Source organism: Diadema antillarum, unplaced genomic scaffold (assembly GCF_040938485.1).
Source record: "Diadema antillarum isolate AM-2024a unplaced genomic scaffold, OU_Dant_1.0 seq00001469_RagTag, whole genome shotgun sequence".
NCBI lineage: Eukaryota > Metazoa > Echinodermata > Echinoidea > Diadematoida > Diadematidae > Diadema > Diadema antillarum.
This window is the reverse complement of record NW_027272208.1, coordinates 954,484-977,024: the sequence shown is the minus strand read 5'-3', so window position 1 is coordinate 977,024 and position 22,541 is coordinate 954,484. Positions and strand designations below refer to the sequence as shown.

The 22,541-nt window shown below is 38.3% G+C and overlaps 1 protein-coding gene across 1 annotated transcript in view; it reads left to right on the top strand.

Annotated features, from left to right (window-relative positions):
• Nucleotides 1-4,583: 4,583 nt before the first annotated feature.
• The window catches only part of LOC139709753 (uncharacterized), a 50,831-nt gene continuing 32,873 nt past the window's right edge, over nucleotides 4,584-22,541 (top strand). Inside the window, exons 1-7 of the mRNA XM_071621715.1 lie at nucleotides 4,584-4,632; nucleotides 9,967-10,058; nucleotides 11,479-11,550; nucleotides 13,049-13,094; nucleotides 13,893-14,009; nucleotides 14,778-14,809; nucleotides 15,765-16,007. Of these exons, the coding sequence (XP_071477816.1) occupies nucleotides 4,584-4,632; nucleotides 9,967-10,058; nucleotides 11,479-11,550; nucleotides 13,049-13,094; nucleotides 13,893-14,009; nucleotides 14,778-14,809; nucleotides 15,765-16,007 (651 nt within the window). The remainder of the gene's footprint in view (nucleotides 4,633-9,966; nucleotides 10,059-11,478; nucleotides 11,551-13,048; nucleotides 13,095-13,892; nucleotides 14,010-14,777; nucleotides 14,810-15,764; nucleotides 16,008-22,541) is intronic.

Sequence of the window (22,541 nt, the reverse complement as noted above, 5' to 3'; positions counted from 1 at the left end):
TTAGTGATCCCTGAGGTCACTCAAAAATTAGTGAAAAAGAACATTTTTACTTTTTTGAGATAGAGAGAGATAAGTCCTCCATCAGTTGTTTTTTTATCATAGGGCCTACATGTAAATTGTTATTTTGTTTATTATTCTTTTTTAAATCAGTAAAGTCATAGATAAAAGAAAATAACAAGATACATTGAAAAAGAAGATGGGAAGAGACATCATCTTCTCTCAAACAAACACAAAACTTTATAAAGGAAATATATAAATGTGTTCTGAATATATATATGGAAACTATACAACCGCCCCCACGACTTGTGGAACAGGTAAACCGGCATAAAACTGCACCAGGGCCCGCCTCCTCAACTGAGATTCAATTATAGAAACATTTTCTCATTATTCATAATAGTGCCTCAAAAAATACCCCGATAGAAAGAATCACGTTTCTTTTTGTTTTAAATTGATATACACACAAATATGAGGTCACAAAAGACAAACAAACAAGTACTTGATGTGGGTAAAGAAACTTCGATGAAAATTTTGATGCTCCCTGGAAGTGTATTGAATTAACCTTTTTAGAGAAATTCAATCAAGATGTCCTTTTATTGTGGAAATCCTTTGCTCCGGAAAGTGTCTTAAGATCATTTATAATATACAATTAGCTGAGTCATTACGAACTTGGTATGTTTATAGAGAAGAGGCTACTAAGGAGTTTTTATGATCATAAATTCTCCGAATTGAGTGCATGTCAAATGCTTTGGTATAATAGGTTAATTCGTTCTAAAAGTAAACCTTTTTTATTTTATGCATCTTGGTTTGATAAGAATGTATGCACGATCTCAGATTTATTTAACCCTCCCTTTCCAGGTCATAAAGTTTTTGAAGAGTTAGTATTAGATTTTGGGATTTCTTCTGCAGATAGGAAAAGATATAATTTTCTAATCAAAGAGTATCCCAGATGAGTTAATGGAAAACTTTAATGTTGATATTGTGGGAGTTCATGAAACTGTAGTCTATAAACTATTGAACTCCAAAAAGATTCCTAAGGATTCATATATTTTGTTACTAATTGGTTCTCATGTTCCAGAGAAGAGGTATGCGTATATTGGAATGACATTTTACCTATACCATTAAACATTGATTGGGAAAAGGTCCATAATACAAACATTTTTTGTACCATTGACACTAAATTGAGGTCATTTTTTGTACCATTGACACTAAATTGAGGTCATTTTATTTCAAAGTGTTAATCTTCATAAGGCTCTATAGGTCTGAATGATTTTCTTTTTAAGATTAAAAGGAAAGATTCTCCGAAGTGCACTTTATGTAATGAAAAGGATGAAACAATGGTCCATTTATTTTGTGATTATGATCAAGTTGCTCAAATTTGGCAGGAGCTCCTGATCATAATCTCCAGGAATTGCCCTCGTATAACCAAGTTTGAAATGTTCTTTGGCATTTGTGGTGACAAATTCGTGTCATATTTATTTTTGTTGATGAAATATCATATTTATGTTAGTAAGTTTAGTAATAGTCCCCCTAATATTGTAAAATTCAAATCTTTTGTTAAAAAGCAGAAAGAAATTGAATATGTTTTAGCAAAAAAGAAAAACAAACTAACAGCCCATTTTAAGAAATGGCGTTTTGAGATTTGATACCCTCGCGCCTTTAGGTAATACATGTAATGTTTATTGTACCCTGTTATCTTATTTTAGTAGGATTCCACATGTATTACTTGCGTAGTGTTTCAAAAATGCATTATAAAATGTTACATCACTGACAGCCATCAGATAATCCACTTGGCGATTTCCGAGACGGTGCTCATGGCATTATGCCAGCCTTAATGAAACTGCGTATACATAAAATTGTACAGCCTTTTTCCTCTTTTGGATGGTGTTATATTTATACCCCCGCCAAACGAAGTTTGAAGGGGGTATATAGGAATCAGCGGAAGGTCGGTCGGGCGGTCGGGCGGTCGGGCGGTCGGTCGGGCGGTCGGTCCGTTGCAAATCTTGCGTCGCGAACTACTTCCTCAGTTTTCAACCGATTCCCATAAAACTTGGCACAGATGTGTGCCTTGGGTTGTAGATGTGCAAGACGTATTTTTTGACAGTACCCAAAAGTACGTTGCCATGGTAACGGCATATTATGGGCAAAAATGGGTACAAATCTTGCGTCGCGAACTACTTCCTCAGTTTTCAACCGATTCCCATAAAACTTGGCACAGATGCGTGCCTTGGGTTGTAGATGTGCTAGACGTATTTTTTGACAGTACCCAAAAGTACGTTGCCATGGTAACGGCATATCATGGGCAAAAATGGGTACAAATCTTGCGTCGCGAACTCCTCCCACAGTTTTTGATCAATTTTTATGAAATTAGGTACAGATGTTCATCTGAATATGTTAATGTGCAAGACACATAGGCCTATTTCCGCAGTGGCAAAAAGTGCGTTACCATGGTAACGGCATGTTATTGGTAAAATATAGGGCAAAATGCTTCATGGCAAAACTGCTTCATCATGCAGTGTTCTTCCAATTCTCATGGAATTCATATTGAATGTTTGTCTTGGGATATAGGTCAGCATGACACATTTCTTGAGAGTGACAAAAAGTATGTTGCCATGGTAACAGCTCACATATCATGAGCCAAAATGATGGAAAATTTTGTGTTGCAAACTACTTCTTCAGTTTTTGCCCAATTTCCATGAAACTTGGTACAGATGTGTGCCTTTGGTTGTAGATGTGCAAGACGCATTTTTCGACAGTACCCGAAAATACGTTGCCATGGTAACGGCATATTAATGGCAGAAGATCAAGGAAAGATCTTGCGGATTTAACTACTTCCTCAGTTTTTTGACCAAAGCTTATCAAATGTTGTTTGGCGGGGGTATAACCAGTCGCTGTAACGACATTATAGTTATGTAAAGGTTGATTGTATTAAGAATCCATTGCAGACTACCTGGGATTGGCCGGATTGGGTGCCGGAGCAATTTTTGTTGTTTGTTTGTTTGTGTGTGTGTGTGTGTGTGTTGGGGGGGGGGGGGGGGGTGAGGAGCCTTACTTGGGTGTTGATGTGTGAATGAGTGTGTGTGGATGGGGACGGGAGAGGTTATGTTTTGTGTCGTGGATCGCTCCGCTACCCAGTTCTGTTTGTCCTGGACTTCTGTAGTGGTTGGGCTCTGTTATGTTTAAGAGGTTAGTTATATGTATGCGATAATGGAAAATTGGTGATGTTAGTGATCTTTGGATGAGTTTATTCCGTCTCGGAGTTTCGCATATAATTGATATTTGTTGTACATTTCAAATATCTGCCACTGTATCTGCGTAAGTGACGTAATTGTTATTGTTAATTATTTCTATGTTTCATGATCTTGATAATTTTGAGAATCATTTGTAAATATTGTGATTTCCTTTGAAGTAATAAAAACAAAATTACAAAAAAAAAAAAAAACAAGTTCTGATATTGCTCTCGACAGAAACCAGAGAACATCAGAAAGCATGCCCATACGGGCAAATTCAGATTAGAAACTTTGAAAATTCTTCTTTCCAATGTCTGTAGCTGAAAGGCTGTTGGCAAACAAGTGCCAATATACAAATAATAGTAAAAGAGAGATCGGTTTTAAATAAGTTTTCTTAACCCCCTCCCCTTTTAACCTAATTGTTATTGCACGGTCAGTACATTCCATGAAGCCACAGTTGTTTGCTTGTTTGTCACATAAAATGGTATTCACACTGAATCAACAGAAATGTTTGCAACTCTCATTTGGCCGTCGGACAAGAACGATCGACTCGAACATTTTTCAGGACCGTTTCGGTTCATTCTGATCGGAAATGTTCTGTAAAACATGATATATTCGCGGCATGAATTTTTCGCGAATTGGAACCGACAGCCTTTTCGTGGCAAGAAATTTTCGCGAAGTGCCACTGGCTTTCAATGCATATAGTGTAAACAAGGACTTTCGCGTGCATTTTAATTTCGCGAATCTTGGCGCTCGCGAAATTAAAGTGCACGCGAAAATTTCTCGTTTTACAGTATATATAGGCCACTGACATTATTACAATAGGCCCTGCTGAGAAGCCTTCTCAGCGTATCATGCTGAGCCATGAAATTAGAAAAAAATGATAGAAACATAAACCGAGTATTTTGATGATTTAAAACAAACAGCTTTGAAGCTAATCCGTCATTCAAAAAAAAAAAAAACTTATACAAACCGTGCAAACCATGGCATAAGCAACGCCAATATTCTCTTTCGACAATGCACTTCATGATCGCCGCCTGGTGGTGTACGCAAGTACAAGTACGGCAGTATTATGCTTGCGCTGCTGCATCAAAAGTATGAATGCTGCGCTGGTGTGGGGCCAACACACAGAACTCCAACACCGCAACCTACCGTATCCCATTTTGCGATCGCATCCGGATATCCGCATACGCGAACCGCGCGTACCGTGTGTACGTACGTACACATGTGTGTGATACACTTATATTTTGGTGTTTTTTTTTACAGGCGCATGACATGACGTGCTGCAGCCGGCGAGCAGGGCAAGTAACACAGGGAAAAACGATATAAACGTCGGTATTCCGAGTGCTGCCAACGATGGATATTTCCAGGAGGGAAGCATACCGAATTCTTGAAATTAGTGATGGTGAGAAACTATGCTGAACGAAGTAATTACACTATAATCGAAATTATACTTTCGCCGGGGGGCTATGATGATGCCACTCCACTGAGCTGAGTCGGCACAACTCGACTGCTATATGCGCCATCCATGCGCTGTGCATGGAGTGGTCACACATGTCATAGGATTCCTAACACGTTATATGGGGAGAGCTACAGAAACAGACAGGCCACATGCGCAGTAATCCACTGCACTTTTGATGACAAACGCGGTATCTTCTATAACCCGATTTCTTCATGAAGGGAAATGATAAATGTGTGGTACAGTGTAGGCCCTACAGGGAATAATTTTCAAACTCAAATTTGATTAGCAATTTCAGCTGATGAAAAATAGCTTCAATGATAATTGATATCCTGTAGGTACTCAGGTAGGCTGTAAATTACTGTAGAGTAGTGCCTCTACTCTAAAAAAAAACTAGGTCTAGTGGCTGTACCAGGTACAGACTAAGTTCTAACATACCATGTAAGAAAACTGCTAACACCTTACACAAAACTCAAAAGTTAGTTTGTGTAGCAGTGGTGTAAAAATGCATAGCAAATTGCGATGCAATACCAGGAAAATTATACCCTGCCCTACTTGTAGTTGTATAAACTTAGACTAGTCTACATCACTTGCATATAGATCTATAACTAGTTTCTATAGTAACTATACACAGCCCAGTCGCTGTAGTGTAAGTAGCGACAGGGCTGTACCAATATGACCCACAACACGAACTTGTGACGAAGAGAGTTCAGCGATCACATGCGATCGCTTTGAATTTTGATACTTTAGATCATTGTTTGTCACCTCAAACTCATCTCATGCGAATCTTCAATAATGAGACTTCATATCTATGCTATCAATATTGAAATTCACATTTTACAACTTACCGAAAATGATGATTATATGCAGCATGTGTGAACGGTACATCGTCATTCACGCCAGGCCATTTTGAATATCGGGAGGTCACATGATCTGAATGCCCTTTCAAAAGGTCGCACTGTCGACCATGCTGCTCACTCAAGCAGCGCACGCACGCAAAAGATCTCTCCGCAGCAGACGACGCTGGGCAGTACATGTGTACTCCATATGATAGAGGTTCTGTAATACGTTCTCAAGCGCACACTTTGGAGCACTTCCGGTCACGCATGCGCATAATTTGCAGAGGTCAAGGGGCCAATTTGAATTCTGCAAGATGAACCCCGACGGTCAGGGATTGCGCCAGAAAGTGTCATTTTTTTGTTCCACGGACTTATCGCGAGGGCTCTCTATGGACTTATGAACCTTCTGTAATACAAGCATGCACTTAACGCGAGTATTAAACATATACATTTTCTATAAGAAACATATAAATTTTCATAAGTTTTGTCGTTGTGTTGTGGTTCCCCACTTGGAAGGTGCATGCCTCGTCTGTCAGACGCTGTATTCGCACAGCGTATTAACAGCGTCTCCCATGCACGTGAGCTGTGCAGAAAAACAAACAAGAAACAAAACTAAAACAAAACAATCCAAACTGGCCATGGAGGATCTAACGTTAGATCTTGAAGACGAAGAGAACACAGTCCTGAGTGATAGTGATACTGATAGGGAATACTGCGCTGGCGCTAGCGTAACCCTGGCCCGGCCTTGGGGTGTTGTACTTAGAAGGAGTTCGTGTTTGGGCTGGTTGCAGTCACACTGTAGCGCTAGCGGCCAAATCGTGATATCGGTCCCCTCTCATTCTGCTTGTGTGTCTCCACTATGTGCAAAGTCTATGGAGGTTGAAAGAAGTCCCCGGCTATGACGAATGGCGGTGAATGGAGTGGGTACCTATTTCGCGATAATGCCGTGCTAGCACTGCTAATAAATCAGTCTGGGAAATCCACTCATGAGGGGGGGCTCCGTCTCACAAGGCACTCTCCCCCTCATGAGCACCTCTGGGGTACTTGGAGACTCCCTCCCTGCAGTGCTCATGAGGCCTCCTCTTCACTTCTCATCCTTCTTCGTCTGAGTAAGTGCAGTCCACCATCTGGTGTATTTTCGCACTGTTTGGCGGGTCTGATGTGGTGTATGTAGAACTGTACAGTGCCATATAACATAACTACATGATAACGAAGTGCAGCCAAAAAACAGCATTCCCCTTCTATCGGAGCTAGAGTTTCTGTACCTCTTGCCTGAAACTGTCAGCTGAGGTACATTTGATGAGGGCTTCTGGCAGAGAGTTCCAAAGCCTTAAGGAGTCGGGGAGGAATGATTTCTGGTAGAGTAGGGTTCTTGCAAAGGGTACTTGAAGCTGTTGAGAGTGTCCACAGTTTGATGTTGTTACCGGCAGTAGATTGGTATGAGGGATGTCTGTGAGTTCGTTGAGGATGCGATACATCACCATCATCTTGAGCTGAGCTCGGCTTTCTCGAAGAGATGGCCACTGGAGTTGGTGCAACATTGTTGTCACGCTACTTGTCCTGCGATAGTCCCCTATGACGAAGCAGGCATATCGACGTTGAACCATTTCCAGCCTCTGGATATTTTCCTGGGTATGGGGATTCCAAACTGTGCTGGCATATTCCAAGATGGGATGAACTAATGCCAAGTAGCACATTGTTGTCTTTCGAGGACAAGGCCTGATGTTTCATAGCAAGAATGCACTGATGCTATTTGCTTCCTTGATGACAGCTTTTATGTGGGGATCCGATAAAAAATAGGTTTCTGGAAAAAAAAAATGTCTCCCATTCTATATAACAGATGATGCACATGTTTTTGTTGGTTTTGTGTGTGTGTGTGTGTGTGTGTGTGTGTGTGCATCAGGGGAGTGGTGTGTATGCAGTAACTGGAATTTAGCCCAAACCCACTCAGCTTTGCCTCATGGGTTAAGCATTTCCTAGTTACCTTACGCACACAATTCTTACTGATGCACTCAGACCTATGTGTCATTTATACTAAACTGAAGCATCTGGTTTTCATCTATGGCAAGCCAAATGGAAATTCATTAAGTTAATTTGCCCAGTGTCGGTAATACAGGGGAATTTCGAAACAATGAGGAGGTCGGACTTAGCTGCTTTCCTTGTTATAGCCAATGTCTCGCTATATCAGTTGGCAGAAAAAAAAAGCATATCATAAAGACAATTTGTACATGTGGGACTACAGATCACGTTTCAAATAATACTGATAACCTGGCAATGTTAGAGAATTACTCACCTGTATGTGTAACAAGATGTTTTTTCGGTAATGAAATACAATATTGAAAATGTGTTTTTTGAAACTGTTGTGTATTGCTGGGTACCATAGCGTATTGATCTACCCCACGAAGCGCAGCACTATGCACAAAGGTGTGACCGAGGCATTAGATAATAATTCCGAATGACACACTCAGACCTGTGCATCATATTCTGGTTGATATAACGGGGTGCTTTATTGTATCAATAAAACAAACAAACACCACTACTTAATAGTTCGTTTCAATTTTTACGTTTAGTATTTGAATATTTGTCATTTGTGACTGCTCCTTTCCTCTCCTCTGCTGTCTTTTGTGTCAACCTGCTGTCATATTTAATACAAGCACATACTTTCTAGAATGTTGTAAGCTTTCTTTTTACATGATTATGTCATTTTGCTGCAATTGACAAGTGAGTTTCCAATTGCATGTTTCATGATTTGTGTGGCGATATGCGACTCTGATGCGTTCAAACCATGTTCCCCATCGTATTTGTTTTCATGTCGGAAGTTAGTGCTGGCTAGTGTTGCTGTTTACTTTTTGTCTCGCCCACCGGAGGTGAAGGCGAGACTAAGGGATCCAAATGGCGTCCGTCCGTCGTCCGTCCGTCGTCCGTCACAAATGTTAAAGTTTACCTGCAAGACTCTCTTATGATGCATAACTTGGCAACTGTTACAGCAATGGCAGCCACAATTGGGTGAGAGAAGCACTAGGGGTATCTTCATGTTATGGTGTTGTCGGAGGTCATGTGATGATGTCAAAGGTCATTTGAGATCTTATATTAAAGAGTATGTGCAAGACTTTCTTTTCTATGTTAAAGTTTACCTGCAAGACTCTCTTTTGACAAATAACTTCACATAAGTTGCTTGGATTACAACCTAACTTGGGTCATAGATGCACTGAGGGCACCTTCATGTTACGGTGCCGTTGGAAGTCACAGGATAAGGTCAAAGGTCATTTGAGGTCATACGTTAAAGTTTACTTGCAAGACTCTCTTATCACACGTAACTCGACACATGTTGCTACAATGGCAATCAAACTAGGGTGATGGATGCACTGGGAGTACCTTCATGTTATGGTGCCGTAAGAGGTCACATGATAAGGTCAAAGGTCATTTGAGGTCATACGTTAAAGTTTACTTGCAAGACTCTCTTATCACACGTAACTCTGCATATGTTGCTACAATGGCAATCAAACTTTGGTGATGGTAGATGTCTCTTGGGATGTTGAAGGTAACCACAAGGTCAAAGGTTACAGACGGCGGTCAACGAACTTTCAGGGCCCAATGTTAAGTTTTTAGGGTGCATTTCGTTTATGGCTCATAACTTTTGATCCCTTTGTCCGTTTGTGACCAAACTTGGATGGAAGATGTCCCTTGGGGAGGTGAAGGTCGTCACAAGGTCAAAGGTTACAGACAGGGGTCAACAAACTTTTAGGGCCCAATGTTATGTTTTTAGGGCGCGTTTTGATTGTGGCTCATAACTTTTGATCCCTATGTCCGTTTGTGACCAAACTTGGATGGTAGATGTCCCTTGGGGAGTTGAAGGTCACCACAAGTTCAAAAGTCACAGACAGGGGTCAACAAACTTTTAGGGCCCAATGTTAAGTTTTTTACGGCGCATTTCGATTATGGCTCTTATCTTTTTATCCCTTTGTCCATTTGGGACCAAACTTGGATGGCAAATGTCCCTTGGGGAGTTGAAGGTCACCACCAGGTCAAAGGTCATAGGCGGGTCAATGAATTTCCGGGAATTGGATTAACATTTCTTCTACGCAAATGGGCGAGACACAATTTGGCACTTGCCTTGTTTTTGTGTAATTCTCTCCACTAGATCAAACAGGTACCAGGCACTCATTGTTGGAAGATTATGATCCATACTGTGCAAAAGTAGTTTATCAAATGTCTCTCCACATGTTCTTTGCATTTGAAAATACTGTACAGTGAGTTCAGGGGCACAAAGAGGCAGCTACACCCACACTAGTGTTGGATGTATGTTTTCAGAGTGTGGATATGTGCAAAATCTTCAGTATACTGTACTTGAATGGGAGAGGAGAGATATGCTGTTGCTAATTTGTTACTTTTACCACTGTTTTTGTTTTGCTTTTGTTTGTTTTTTTGCTTGTTTTTGCAGGATCTAGCCCTGATGAAATTCGAGCAGCATATAAGCGACAAGCCCTAAAATGGCATCCAGATAAACACAAAAACTCTCCAGAAGCTACAAAGGTTAGTAGCATCTGCAGATGTGTGTTTGTAACACACATACACACACACACACATACATTGTACACTGTAAGCACAATGCATATTGATGGAAATCCCAGTGCTTGTCATATTCAGGCAGTTGCTTGCTTAAGTTATTGCTGAAATCAATTCTTCAAATTTGCACTTACATTCGGAAAAGAAATATATATGATATTCAAATTCATGTTTGGAATCTGTTCTCAAAAGGAGTGTGGTAAAAGCACAATATTTTTGCGACATGATATTTTCGTGAATTTGAACAAACAGCCTTTTTCATGGCATGCAATTTTTGCAAATTGTCACTGGCATTCAACGCATATAGTGCAGGCAAGAACTTTCATGTATTTCTTATTTTCACGAATCTTGGCTCTCGCAAAATTAAAATGCACATAAACATTCCTCAGTTTACAGTATGTAACAAACACAGATCAATACCAAATCTAAATCTGTAATTGCTTTGCATAGTAATATTACTGTAATAATATTTGTTGTTTGAAGGTTTAAAGGTAATAATATCACTGTACTGAAGTGGATGAGGCTGTGGATCTGTAAACAGTAGATCCTCAGTCCAAATCCTGTCGATACATTCACTCTTGAACAAGATGCTTCACTCAAGATGGCACTCGTAGACCTGGCTGTAAAAAACAAAAACAGAAACAAAGACAAAAATGCCAACAACAACGATATTTTACTGTAAAACCAGAAACATTTGCAAATTGGAGCTGACAGCTTTTTTCCAAGCATGAAACTTTCGTGCATTGCCACTGGCATTCAGTGCATTGTGTTGACAAAACCTTTCGTGTGCATTTTACTTTTGTGAGTCTTGGCTCCTCGCAAAAGTTTCATGCGCGCAAAAATTTCTGGTATTACAGTACATGGCAATGCCTTAAAGGCATAATTTACCATTTGCAGATGAAACAAAAACCCAGCATTAGTGCTCTAAAATAGTTCTAAATTGTGAGTTACGGATAGAAACAACCACTGTAACAATTTGAATCCGTATAATAGATGTTAAGTATTGTTAAATACACAAAATGTGAACAATAGTTATGATAAAAATATTTCCAGACTAAACCATCAGTTATGGTTTATTGAGAAATATTCTGATACCTCCTTACATTTTAGGCTTTATTGCAAAAATTTTATATGGTAGGATGTTTTGTGATACAACAGACCTACACATATGCATCAAATGTAATATTTTGAAAATTTTTAAAATCACTGCTCCCAAAGGTAAACAGGACCTTTAAGGTAGTGGTAGTGGAGCTACACATGTACATGTACCTTAGATTTTATACTCCTTGTTGATCAGAATTCTTCAAATAGGCTTCTGCATATAAACACTGTATTTGTGCCATTTCACGTTTGATTTTCATATTTGTTTTCTTCAAATGAATCACAGAGATTTCAGGAGATCTCTTCGGCCTACGAAAGACTCACCAAGCCGGAATATGTTGAGATCAACCTCACCATGGTAAGAAATGTGTTTCTCTGCTCCTGCAACATGTGACAGAATGCTTGTACACCAGAATGGAAATTCATTGATGCCATATAGAGATTCTGTGTTTGACAGAGTAATATAAGGCTGATTTATTCCCATAACGTATAGATAATATCCTCCCATTAGAATTGAGTTTTTATTTGTGAGATGACCATCACTGGAAATTGTACAGAGTTACATCACAAACAATAACAGTAGCAACAAACAGACACACACATGTACAGAAAGATAAAGAGCATAGGAAATACCCAAGAATTGATTAATGTTAGAATGCAAGTGGCATGGTTGCATATCATTTGAACAGTTCACTGCATTTCTTGTTGTCGCAATGAAACTTTCATATGACAAATCAATGCATGAACAACAGAGCAATGTAAGAGTAAATTTGTCATGTGCCACGGGAAGCATTGATTGTCAAATACATACGATCAGGAATTGTTAAAACATTCCACCTTCTCTACAAATAGCTGTTATCTTTTCCCAGTCGGGCTGGCATACGAGTTTGTGATGCCTTTCTGTGATATTTGGAAATAAATATTATTTATATCTATTTTATGACATAGGCTTATGTACTTTAATTTCTAATTCAGAGTATAGATTGCAGTATCATTATACTTCTATACTGTAGCCTGCTCATTCTGCTTATTTTTCAGTGTGTTAGTGTGTTTATTTTTTGTTGGGTAGTCCACTTTGGAACTAATTAATTCATCATATCAAAAAAGAAAATAATTGTTTAAGAATTTCAAAGTCTGTCCTTATCAAATCAGTATATTGTGTTTAGTTTGATTTTCTAGAAAAATCGCACAGCACACATAGCAGCACGAATTGAGTTCTATTGACAAAGTGAAACTATATCTCAAGCATTGGGAAATGACTACAGCACTATTCATTCATTCGTTCATTCAATGATTCATTCATTGAATACAGTGAATGGTATTTCACAATCCTGTGGGAGGGAATCCCCAAATTGTGGTTAGGTCACATTGTATGGTGTTCTCAAAATAAACAAAACAAAACAAACAAGAAGAGACCATGGGAAGGGGGAATTGAAAAAGATCTTTTGCCTTGGAGGAGAGGTAGAAGAGGGTACTGTGATATAAAGCTCACTCTGATTTTCCATTAAATTCAAAATTTTATGCAACATTTCAAGCAAATGCATATAAAACTATTTCTGTGTTGTATTAAAGGTGCTAAGAACGAATGTCAATCTTCTTTCAATTTCAGATCAAAACACAAAAGTCAATCCGCAGAGGAGTTCTTGTCAAACATTTCCATCAAATATAAAAAAGACAATCATTGTAATCATGTAACTTGGTGCAGATATACATTGTAAGATAGATTGATGTTGCTTTTGTCTTTCAGGATATATATTGCTTTGTGTACTGGAAAATGTTTAGGTTATATGCATGTCCTTTGTAGATGGCATACTGAGTATTCATGTTTTATTTTTTTCTTCGTTATCTCTTTTCAGGAGGAGATGTTTGACATCTTTGCCCATGTATTTTGTGGGCACAGAGGTAAGATATATGATATGGCTTTATACCTTTCAGATAAGAGAGAATCTCATGGTTTAATCCTCTTCTCAATATCAACACTGCCATTTGTAAACTCAACTACCATGAAGTACTGTGTTTGTGTGTAGTTCCAGTTACACTTTGAGGTGATGTTGGCATGATACATATCCATTTGTGTGCATTTTGTTGTTTTTGAAGTGATCTAATAAGCATAATTTATGTCACTGCACAGTACCAATACTGTGTAAAATACAGCCCGTATATGAATGCATGATGTCGTTTCATAACTAAAACTTGCAAACCAAGTCGGGAAAAGATGAGTTTTGGTATTTTACCAAGACTATACATGTATATCAATAAATGAAATATATTTTATGTTGAAAAAATGTCATGCTTATTCAAAAAAAAAAAGTGATGATAATGACTTTAATGATAAATTTTATCTCTGATGTTCTACCTGACGTGATTGAACTGACAAAATGATAGTGAAAGTGAAAATAATGACAGACACTCGTGCATGGGGAATCATTTGGGTATTTTATTGTTTAATCGTGGCAACATCTGAATATTCCATATCCTAATTCCAAAAAGAAATTAACACAAAAAGTTGTAGAGACATTTGCACAGAAATATGCCCCGAAATGCCCTCTGCCCAGAAGTATGCGTGAAAAAATTTCAGTGATGAAAGCAATACAGACACATGATATACAATATTATGCTTCCAAGGCACTTGTTGCATTGCATGTTTTGTAGTTTGGTCTCTTCACTTAATCATCCTGTTTGTTCCTACTGCACCTTAAGGATATGGTGGCTTCTCCGACAGTGACGAGGACAGTGGCAGCAGCGACGACTTCCAGTTCAGACCAGAGGCATTCCGATCAGGGGGATATGAAAAATGGGAAAAGAGTCGAGAACATGGTAGGCAAATAAGTTTCTTTCTGCAATCTGAGAGTTCATTCACTCTGCAGCTTCAAAACTGTCCAAAACAGGTGGTTGTGGGTACCATGGATCCTTTGGGTGTCCCAGATGTTCAACAACAACCATTATAGTGATGGCAATGCCAATACTTTTGACAGTCCCAGGTTTTGAGAGCAATGTGACAGTACCAGTACTCATTTGGGATACATTCCTCAGCTGTAGGTCTATAGTGCCCCATTTCTCATCCAGCTGCTCTGAATTGGACAAGATGGGGTAACACATTGCTGTTGCATGGATTGATACTTGATATGACACTGAGGTCTTTGTTGTCCTAGTCCTTTTAATGATGATGAAAAATATCTATGATCCTTCGAGGTTGATGGCTTAGACCTAAGGCGTGCTTGTCAAATCAAAACAAGCTTGACAGGTATAAAGCGGAGAACACTAAGTATTCAGTACAGAGCTTGGTTACTGTGAATAGATTGTATTTTAACTGGTGAACATGCAATGAAGGATATTTCGTGGACAAGTATTCATTTTTTTTTTTCTTAGCAGACTGTGGCATGATAAAGCATTTGTAAAATTTTGTGCAGTGTAAATTGAGTATTAAGATATGAAGAACATAACTTCAATTTCAGAGACCCATCCAGTCTGTTTTCTTTGCTTTTTTTTTTTTTTTTTGTGAAGCACTACGTCCATCTATTTCACAGTATTTCCGTGTGTTTTAACAAGGTCTATTCTTTGCTGTTCTCATCTTCTACTTTTCAGAAATTCCTCAGTCATCTAGACCAACATTCAATGTAAGTCCATTATCTGTACCCCTTGAGTAATTAATGAAATACAGCAGTTTGCTTGTCTGTCTGTAAATTATGTGCTATTTAGTCTGGTCAATAACTCTGTGCAGTGAGTGTAGAATGCTGTAGAAATATGTCAGTGCACTTTTATGAAGTACAAGCTTAGTTTCATTATCACAATTGTGAGGTTGCAGTTGTAAGTAACTTGTCTTTTGTGAAAACTCACATATGTGTGGCAGTGCTTTGACGATGTGGATTTAGTCAAGGAAAGTATGTATGTGAATTGCTTCAACTTTTTGCACTGTACTCATTGTGATCACTGTGTACAGTCTCCATGTAAGAATTCATCTGGAATGTTACTTGGAAGTTTAATGACTCTTGACAACAATGTTCTGTACAAGTGAATTTTTACACTCTGCTGCCTGCATGCATTATCCTCTGTTGTGCTTCTTATTTGCACTACTGCTCTGGCGCATTGATCTATCCTTGAGGTTGAGATTTAAAAAGAAACAAACCCAAATAATGGAATCTTTGCGGATCTTACTTCTCTAGTAGCCAAAAGGGATAAGCAAAGTTAGTGCTATGAATAATACAGGCATACAACTTGAATGCTAGCAGGTTCCAGCTCACATCACTTGACAGAAGTATACATGACTTTATAACTGTATACACCATATATTTCGCAGGTTCCTATTTCGCAAATTTTGCAAGTCTGGTGCTGTTCACGAATTAAACAACTAAAAAAAAAAAAAATATTGGCTCTGATCCTGACATAAATGTGACTTGCATACATTCATTTCTCTGTTCATTGCTGTACTCCCCATTCGCAAATTTAACCATTTGCGATATTGCCGGCAAGTCCCGATGTGCGAAGAATTATGCATGAAGACTTGCTAAATATATGGCGTATGTAAAACCTCACAAAATGATGATGTGTATCTCTTTGGTTGTATGATTATAGGAGGCCCAGAAACATGCGGAGGAGTTATTGAAGGAGGAAGAAAAACTGAAGAAACAGAAAGAGAAGCGAAAGGAGCGGAAGAAACGGAGGAAAGCGAGAAAACGTCAGGAGAAGGAGGTGCGCTATGGCGGACGCGAAGGGAAGAAAAAAGGAAAGAAGACAGTGGTGCCCGAGTCTTCAGATGATGAAGACGATGAGGATGAGGAGGGAGAAGATTCCACTGAGAACAAGGAAAATATAGAAGTAAGTCTCCTTGAGTGTGTTTGTGTGTATATGCAGGGATCGACGTTAGCTCAACATTAGCAGTGGCCCAGGGCCACTGAAACTTGATGATGGACCACCAAATTTCCCAAAAGGCTATCTTTTGGTGGCCTGCTCAGGTACTGAAGATTCAATACGGATTGTTATGTTTCCGTTTATTTTTGACCACTGCATTTCTTTCTTGGGCCACCAAAGTTTCAGATTGAAAGATTCTAATAGCCCGAACTGGCCACCAGCAAGAAAAAAGAAAAATAAGTATGTGTCAAGCCGTGATATATGTGTGTGTGTGTGTTTGCATTTCTTATATCTATGCATGATAATATGTATGCGTATACAGTGATCACTGCTTAATTAGGGTTTTTCTCCCGTTTTTCTCCCGTGTAAGTATGGCTCCCGCTTATGCATGGTCGGTTTGGCCCAATTCAAACCACTTGACATAAAGCCCAGTGTGTGGGCATTACACTAAACCATGCACAGTTATCAAACCCACTGATATCCACGGAAACAAGTTCAAAGCTCCATGACACTAGACACAAAACAGTGATTAAAAAGGACACAGCAATCCCAATATTGAGGTAGGCATGCACTTGCTCTAGAGGGAATATCAAGACTGCCGAGTACAGCATGAATATATTTATGTAGAATGTATATATGGAAAACTTGGTCCGTAAGAAACGCATGCCAAAGAACATGAATGAAACAATTTATTTGATAGGTATTTATGGAAGCACCATGAGAGAAACACAGGTGAAATGATTGCCTTGTGTAGAATCATCATTACTAAAATCTTGTAGATACATTGTATTTGTTTGCAAAAAGTCAGGTGATGTTCACACGATATGCAAATTTTCCCATCCTTACCAGTAAACTGAATCACTTCAGTGTGCACTAATACTAAAGAAAAAAAAATGAGATCAGTAATATTAGAAAAGGGAGTAAAAAATGCAAATGTGAAAGGACTTAAGGTTTATGCAGTGCTGGTTAGATGTGCAGTGCTCAGTTTCAGTACATTCTGTTGGTGTGCATGTGATTGTGTATAATGTGTGCGAGTGTGTGTATGTGTGGAGGTGTTATGAGTGTGAATTTGTGTCCTTGTAGATCATTTCCCCCAAGTGGCTAGCGATGTAAAGTGACCAATATGAATGATGAAAGGGTGAGAAAAATGCCCAAAGTGGAGCAAAGATGTACAGTGCATGCAAGTATCTTTTTTAGGTAGAAATATGCGCTTTATAAGAGTCTCACTATTATTATTATTATTAAGTGTACAATGTTTTCACCAAAAAAAAAAAAAAAAAAATGGTATTTTGCAAATACCATAGGTTTAAGAGATATCATTTGACAAGAAAGACTTTCCAATTAGGACATGTAGATAACACATGTACCACACTCACAGTGATGTAGCAATGCTTCACAATGATTAGAAAAGTTTCAATTGAATTGTTCATGCACTGACTTGTTAATAAGTTTGCATCTGGTAACCAAAAAATCATCATACACACACTTTAAATATACATAGCTAAAGTATATTGAACCTGTAATAATTACTTTGTGATCAGTTGCTCGAAAAATGAGGCAAAATTCAATTCTATTCAATTCATTTCACATCTTTAATACAAATGTACATAGGCGTATATGTGAAAACATGATACAGAAAAATTCTCAAACAATTTTGAAACACAAATAATACCAAGGGCTGTTACAGTAAAATAGAGAATAGGAAAGACAGTTTGAAAAAAAGAAATGCAGCAGATGTGAGGGAATGGCCAAGTCCCATGGCCTGTCAGAGGTTAAACCCTAGTGGACTGCATCTTACTAATTCACATTATAAACATTTTGTAACTTCACTTAAAAGACTTGCATATGAATATGAACAGAGACTGGAAGAAAGATAAGCAGAACAATAAGAATAAAAAACATGGCAAGATAAAAGTACTTACATAACAAGATTCAGATGAGAAAGAGAACAAAGTGTTGGCAAAGATTTACCTTTCAAAAAGTTGGTCTGTGTGTGTCTGTGTGTGTGTAACATTAAAAAAAATGCCGTAGGAAAAATACTTTATTGGATGAAATTAGAACGTAATTGTGAAAATACATCTTTATATTTTCTTTTTAAGTGCAGACTAAGATTTACTTCGGAAAACACTGAGTGTTATTCGAGATGATTGGGCCTTGATAAAGTAATCTTTCTTGAGACCTCATATTCATAGAAGGGCACATATCCTGTTTTGAGTTTCTATTGTATTCAATAACAGAAGATTTATATTTCACATAGTTCTGAACTTCAAATGGAAGAAATCTATTTAAAGTGGTTTTTTTTTGATTGCTTAGTAACAGATAAGACATCCATGCAAATTATTATATTAGATAATTCTAAAATTCAAAAATTAAAGGCACATGTATGCAAAATATATGAACCTTGTATGCAAAGTAATTTGAGTGTAGTAATCATTGAAATTGCATGCTTTTCTAATTTATCAATTTTTAAGCAAGTACTGAGCATAATGACCCCATGCTGTTATTCCATTGGGGCGAAATCATCATTATGGTAAAGAGTAACCAGGATACAAAGTGGGAGAATATCTTTTACCATCTATAACACACCAACAATTTTTGATAATATGCTGGATGCTATGGTGGATATGATCTTTCCATGTTAGCCTACAGTCTATGATTACACCAAGAAATGTTGTGATATCAACTTTTCTTATACACATGTAATTCAAATACAACTTAATCATATATATCATCAATATCTTTATTCTTTGTCATAGCTGCAAACTGAATTACAGACAACAGCGAACTGACATTTTGTAGATCATTTGCATAAAGTAAAAAAAAGCAGTGGTCCCAATACAGAGCCTTGAGGAACTCCTACTATTGTACTCTCAGACTTAGATTTATAATTTTTTTTTTTTTTTTTTTACATCAACACATTGATTTTTATTAGTCAGATATCTCCTAAACCAGTCTGAAACCACTCCCTTAATACCATAAAAATAGAGCTTTCTCAATAAAATTACATAGTCATTACAATCAAAGGCCTTTGAAAGATCTAAAGATATCCCAACAGTGATTTCTTGGGGGGGGGTTCAAATGATTTTACTATATTTCTTATCAAATCTACCAAAGCTAAACTTGTATTGTAACTTTTCCTGAAAGCAAATTGTTCAGAAGATGGAACATTATTTTTTTTAAACTAATGACATTAATTTTTCATGCACAACTTCCTCAAAAATTTTACTCAACACAGGTCTGTAATCGTTAAGTTACATTCATCACCATTTTTGTAGACTGGTATCACTTTGGCTAGCTTAAGGCCATCTTGGAAAACACCAGAATCCAATGAAGAATTGAATATCACACACACAGATTTAATGATAACACCAATACTAGATTTTACAATAGTAGTGTCTAAACATCATAACCACGGCTCTTTCTGGTTTACAAGTCCGACCCTGCTTTCCAGGTATACAATAAAAAAAAAAAGAAGGAAAATGATACCAAGTAATGGTGAGATTTCAGATCAACAAGAAAAACATCTCCAGTTGCAGGACAAACATGCTCAGTGTTCTGTGATACGGTTAATCGTTTTCTGAAAAGGAAAAAGCACACAGCCTGTTTACAGTCCGACCTCTCCTGCCTGGCCATGTCGTGACTGGATAAGGGATTTGGCTGGATGTGGGAGACTCAATGTTTAATACATGCAGCTGCCTACCCAATGGTAGCTACACAAGTTCTCTGTACATCATAACCTATTGAAGGTAGCGTACACTGAAACTCTTTCTTTGCTATCAGTGCAAAATTATAAGTTGTTTTTTGTTTTTTTTGTTTTGTTTTTTACAGAATTAAAATCAATTTGTTGTCAAATTTACCTGCTTAAATATTGAGGAATGTATCAAGCAGGTCTTGGAAAGAAACAATATGAGTCAATGAAACTAAATTTCAGAATTTGATCATTACGGCTCAGCGAAGTCGATGCACCGACAAATTGCGCTATGCAGTCTAGCCACAATAGCGCAACCTGTACGCACCACATATTTACCAGGCCCTGTGCTTCGCGCATTGCGATTGGGTAAAACTTGTGCGTGATTGCAAGTGCATACACGTACAAATTGTGAGTGTTAATGGCTGTCATCGCCCAGCCAATGAACTCGAAACAATGCAAGTCTAGCCATACCGACAGCTGTGCATGTGACCTACATGTGGCAATGAGAATGAGAGGAGCACATACAACTTGTATGCTGTACAGTGTATCAAATTTTTGTGTGAACATGTCACCTCATCGTCAGCTGGTCTGCGTTCAGAATTCTTTGACAATTTGCTCAATGAACGATTGCAAGTACTGTGCCCTGATTTGATGAAAAATCTGTCCATGTTCTTGGGGTGATTTGGGGGTAGATCTAGGGAATGCGTCTTATTTAGATGAAAATTAGATGTGAATGTATGTTATTCATGTTGGGAATATTATTAGTTAGGTTAGTTTAGTTCAATTTATATGAGTTTGTGTAGGAATTTTGTTTGAGTTTGAAATCCCCCTTTTCCCTGTAATTTTTATATTGAAAAAAAAAAAACCAAATCATGCCGAGATATATGCGGATAATAGAGAGATGTGGATAAAAGGATAGGAGAGGTCGGACTGCATACCATAAATGAGTATTAGATTCAATGTGACAGGAGCGACGTTCTACGGTGTAGGTATCTACTAAAACAGCAATAATTGCCTTCCAAGTTCTGTTTCGTGTCATATCGTTAACTGTATCATACTGCTATACCACACAGGTGATGTTGTGGTTTTTTTTCTCCCCCTCCAATGGTGGACAAACAAATTGTATAAAGGTTGGTAATCAACAAGGAGTAACGCTTGATCTTTCATTAACCCATTGAGGATGGTCTGATTTTATTACAACATGCATTTCCCATAGACACTTGCCTGATTATACTCGGGACTTGTCTTCAACGTGTTAAGATGCATGCAAGGGTTCCTGCCTTCCATGACTATGGAGGCAGTGTCTGTGCCAGATTTTTATGCGTCCATCCTGAAGGGTGCATTGGAGTTGAAGTGTAAAGTTTTCAGGTTTTTCATCTATTCCATGTGCCCCACTTCTCTTGAATGCAGTCTAAAGACCTGGTGGTGTAGGGAGAGAAGGGTGCCGTGGTTCAAGCAAATTCCATTCACTGCCCAGTTGGGGTACTTTCGAAAAACTGTTTGCCTGTCGTTAAACATGTGCATTGAAGGGATGGTACAGTATTGGTGGAGATGAGAATTGGGCTTTTAACTTTTTGCGAGATACCAAGAAAACACTTATGAAATAGTACAGAGCATACCATTTTAAGAGGAATTCAAAGTTTATTTGATGAAAATTGGGTTTGGAATGTCTGAAACATCCAAAACAAAGTAAAACAAAGCGATTGTAATAAAATGTGGGCCCCACACTTTATTAGAATCGCTCTGTTTTGGATATCTTGGCCATTTCAAAACCAATTTTCATCAAATAAATGAATTATTCATGGAATTTCATGCTCTTTCATATTTCATAAGAGGTTTCCCATTATCTCACCAAAAATGTTAGAAACCTGAAATTAGGTCTCAACCAAAACTATACGATCCCTTTAAAGTGTACTTTCTGAAGTATACTATACTTTTATAATGCTCCTCCTGGTTAGGGCTTGCTGCTTGCACCAACCAACCCCCCCCCAAACTCATGCTGTTGCTATCTCACTCTTTTTCTTTCTTTATCCCTCTGTTGTTCCTTATCGTGGTTGATGTTGCCTCCCTTTTCATCCTTTATCCTTCACTGGTAGCCCCCATGGTCCTCAGGATCATCACTGACCTTCCTCTGCCTTTTGTCTGCCTTTTATCTTTTGTTTGTCTTTAATACTGTATACGCTATATATTTCGCGTGGGTTTTATTTTCGCGAATTTCGCGAGTCGGGAGCTATTCGCGAAATTAACAACACGCGAAAATATTACCTTCCAAAATGAATCCCTTGCCTTGACGAACATTTCAGTATACCAGTACCATGTCACGGCTTACCAAACAGACCATACCCTGGCTGAGCTTGTTTACGTACGGCACGTTCACGTCAATACACAGCCCAGTCGCTGTAAGTAGCATTCGCACAGCGTACAGTATTAACAGCGTCTGTGCTGGTTGGGCTGGCTAGCCCACGTCTACTATGTACTGTAGAGCCAATCCATTATCGCAAGGGGTAGAAAACGATACTAGTATTACTCAGTACTCGTAACCAAAGAACTTTCAGTATGTGGGTCGTCTAAACATGTCATGATAATTATTTGTACAGATATTCTTCTTCTTATATTTCTTTTTCATTAAATTATATTTCAACGCATTTTCAAATACTAGTACACAGAATATAATTTTATCCCTTTTGATGATTGGAATACACCCAAGACACGAACTGATCATGCGATGCCTAGCCAGCTTGACTGGCATCAGCCCGTGCGGCCCACCCAGCGCGCGCCTCACCAGCACTGCACGCGCCGTACTGAAACTC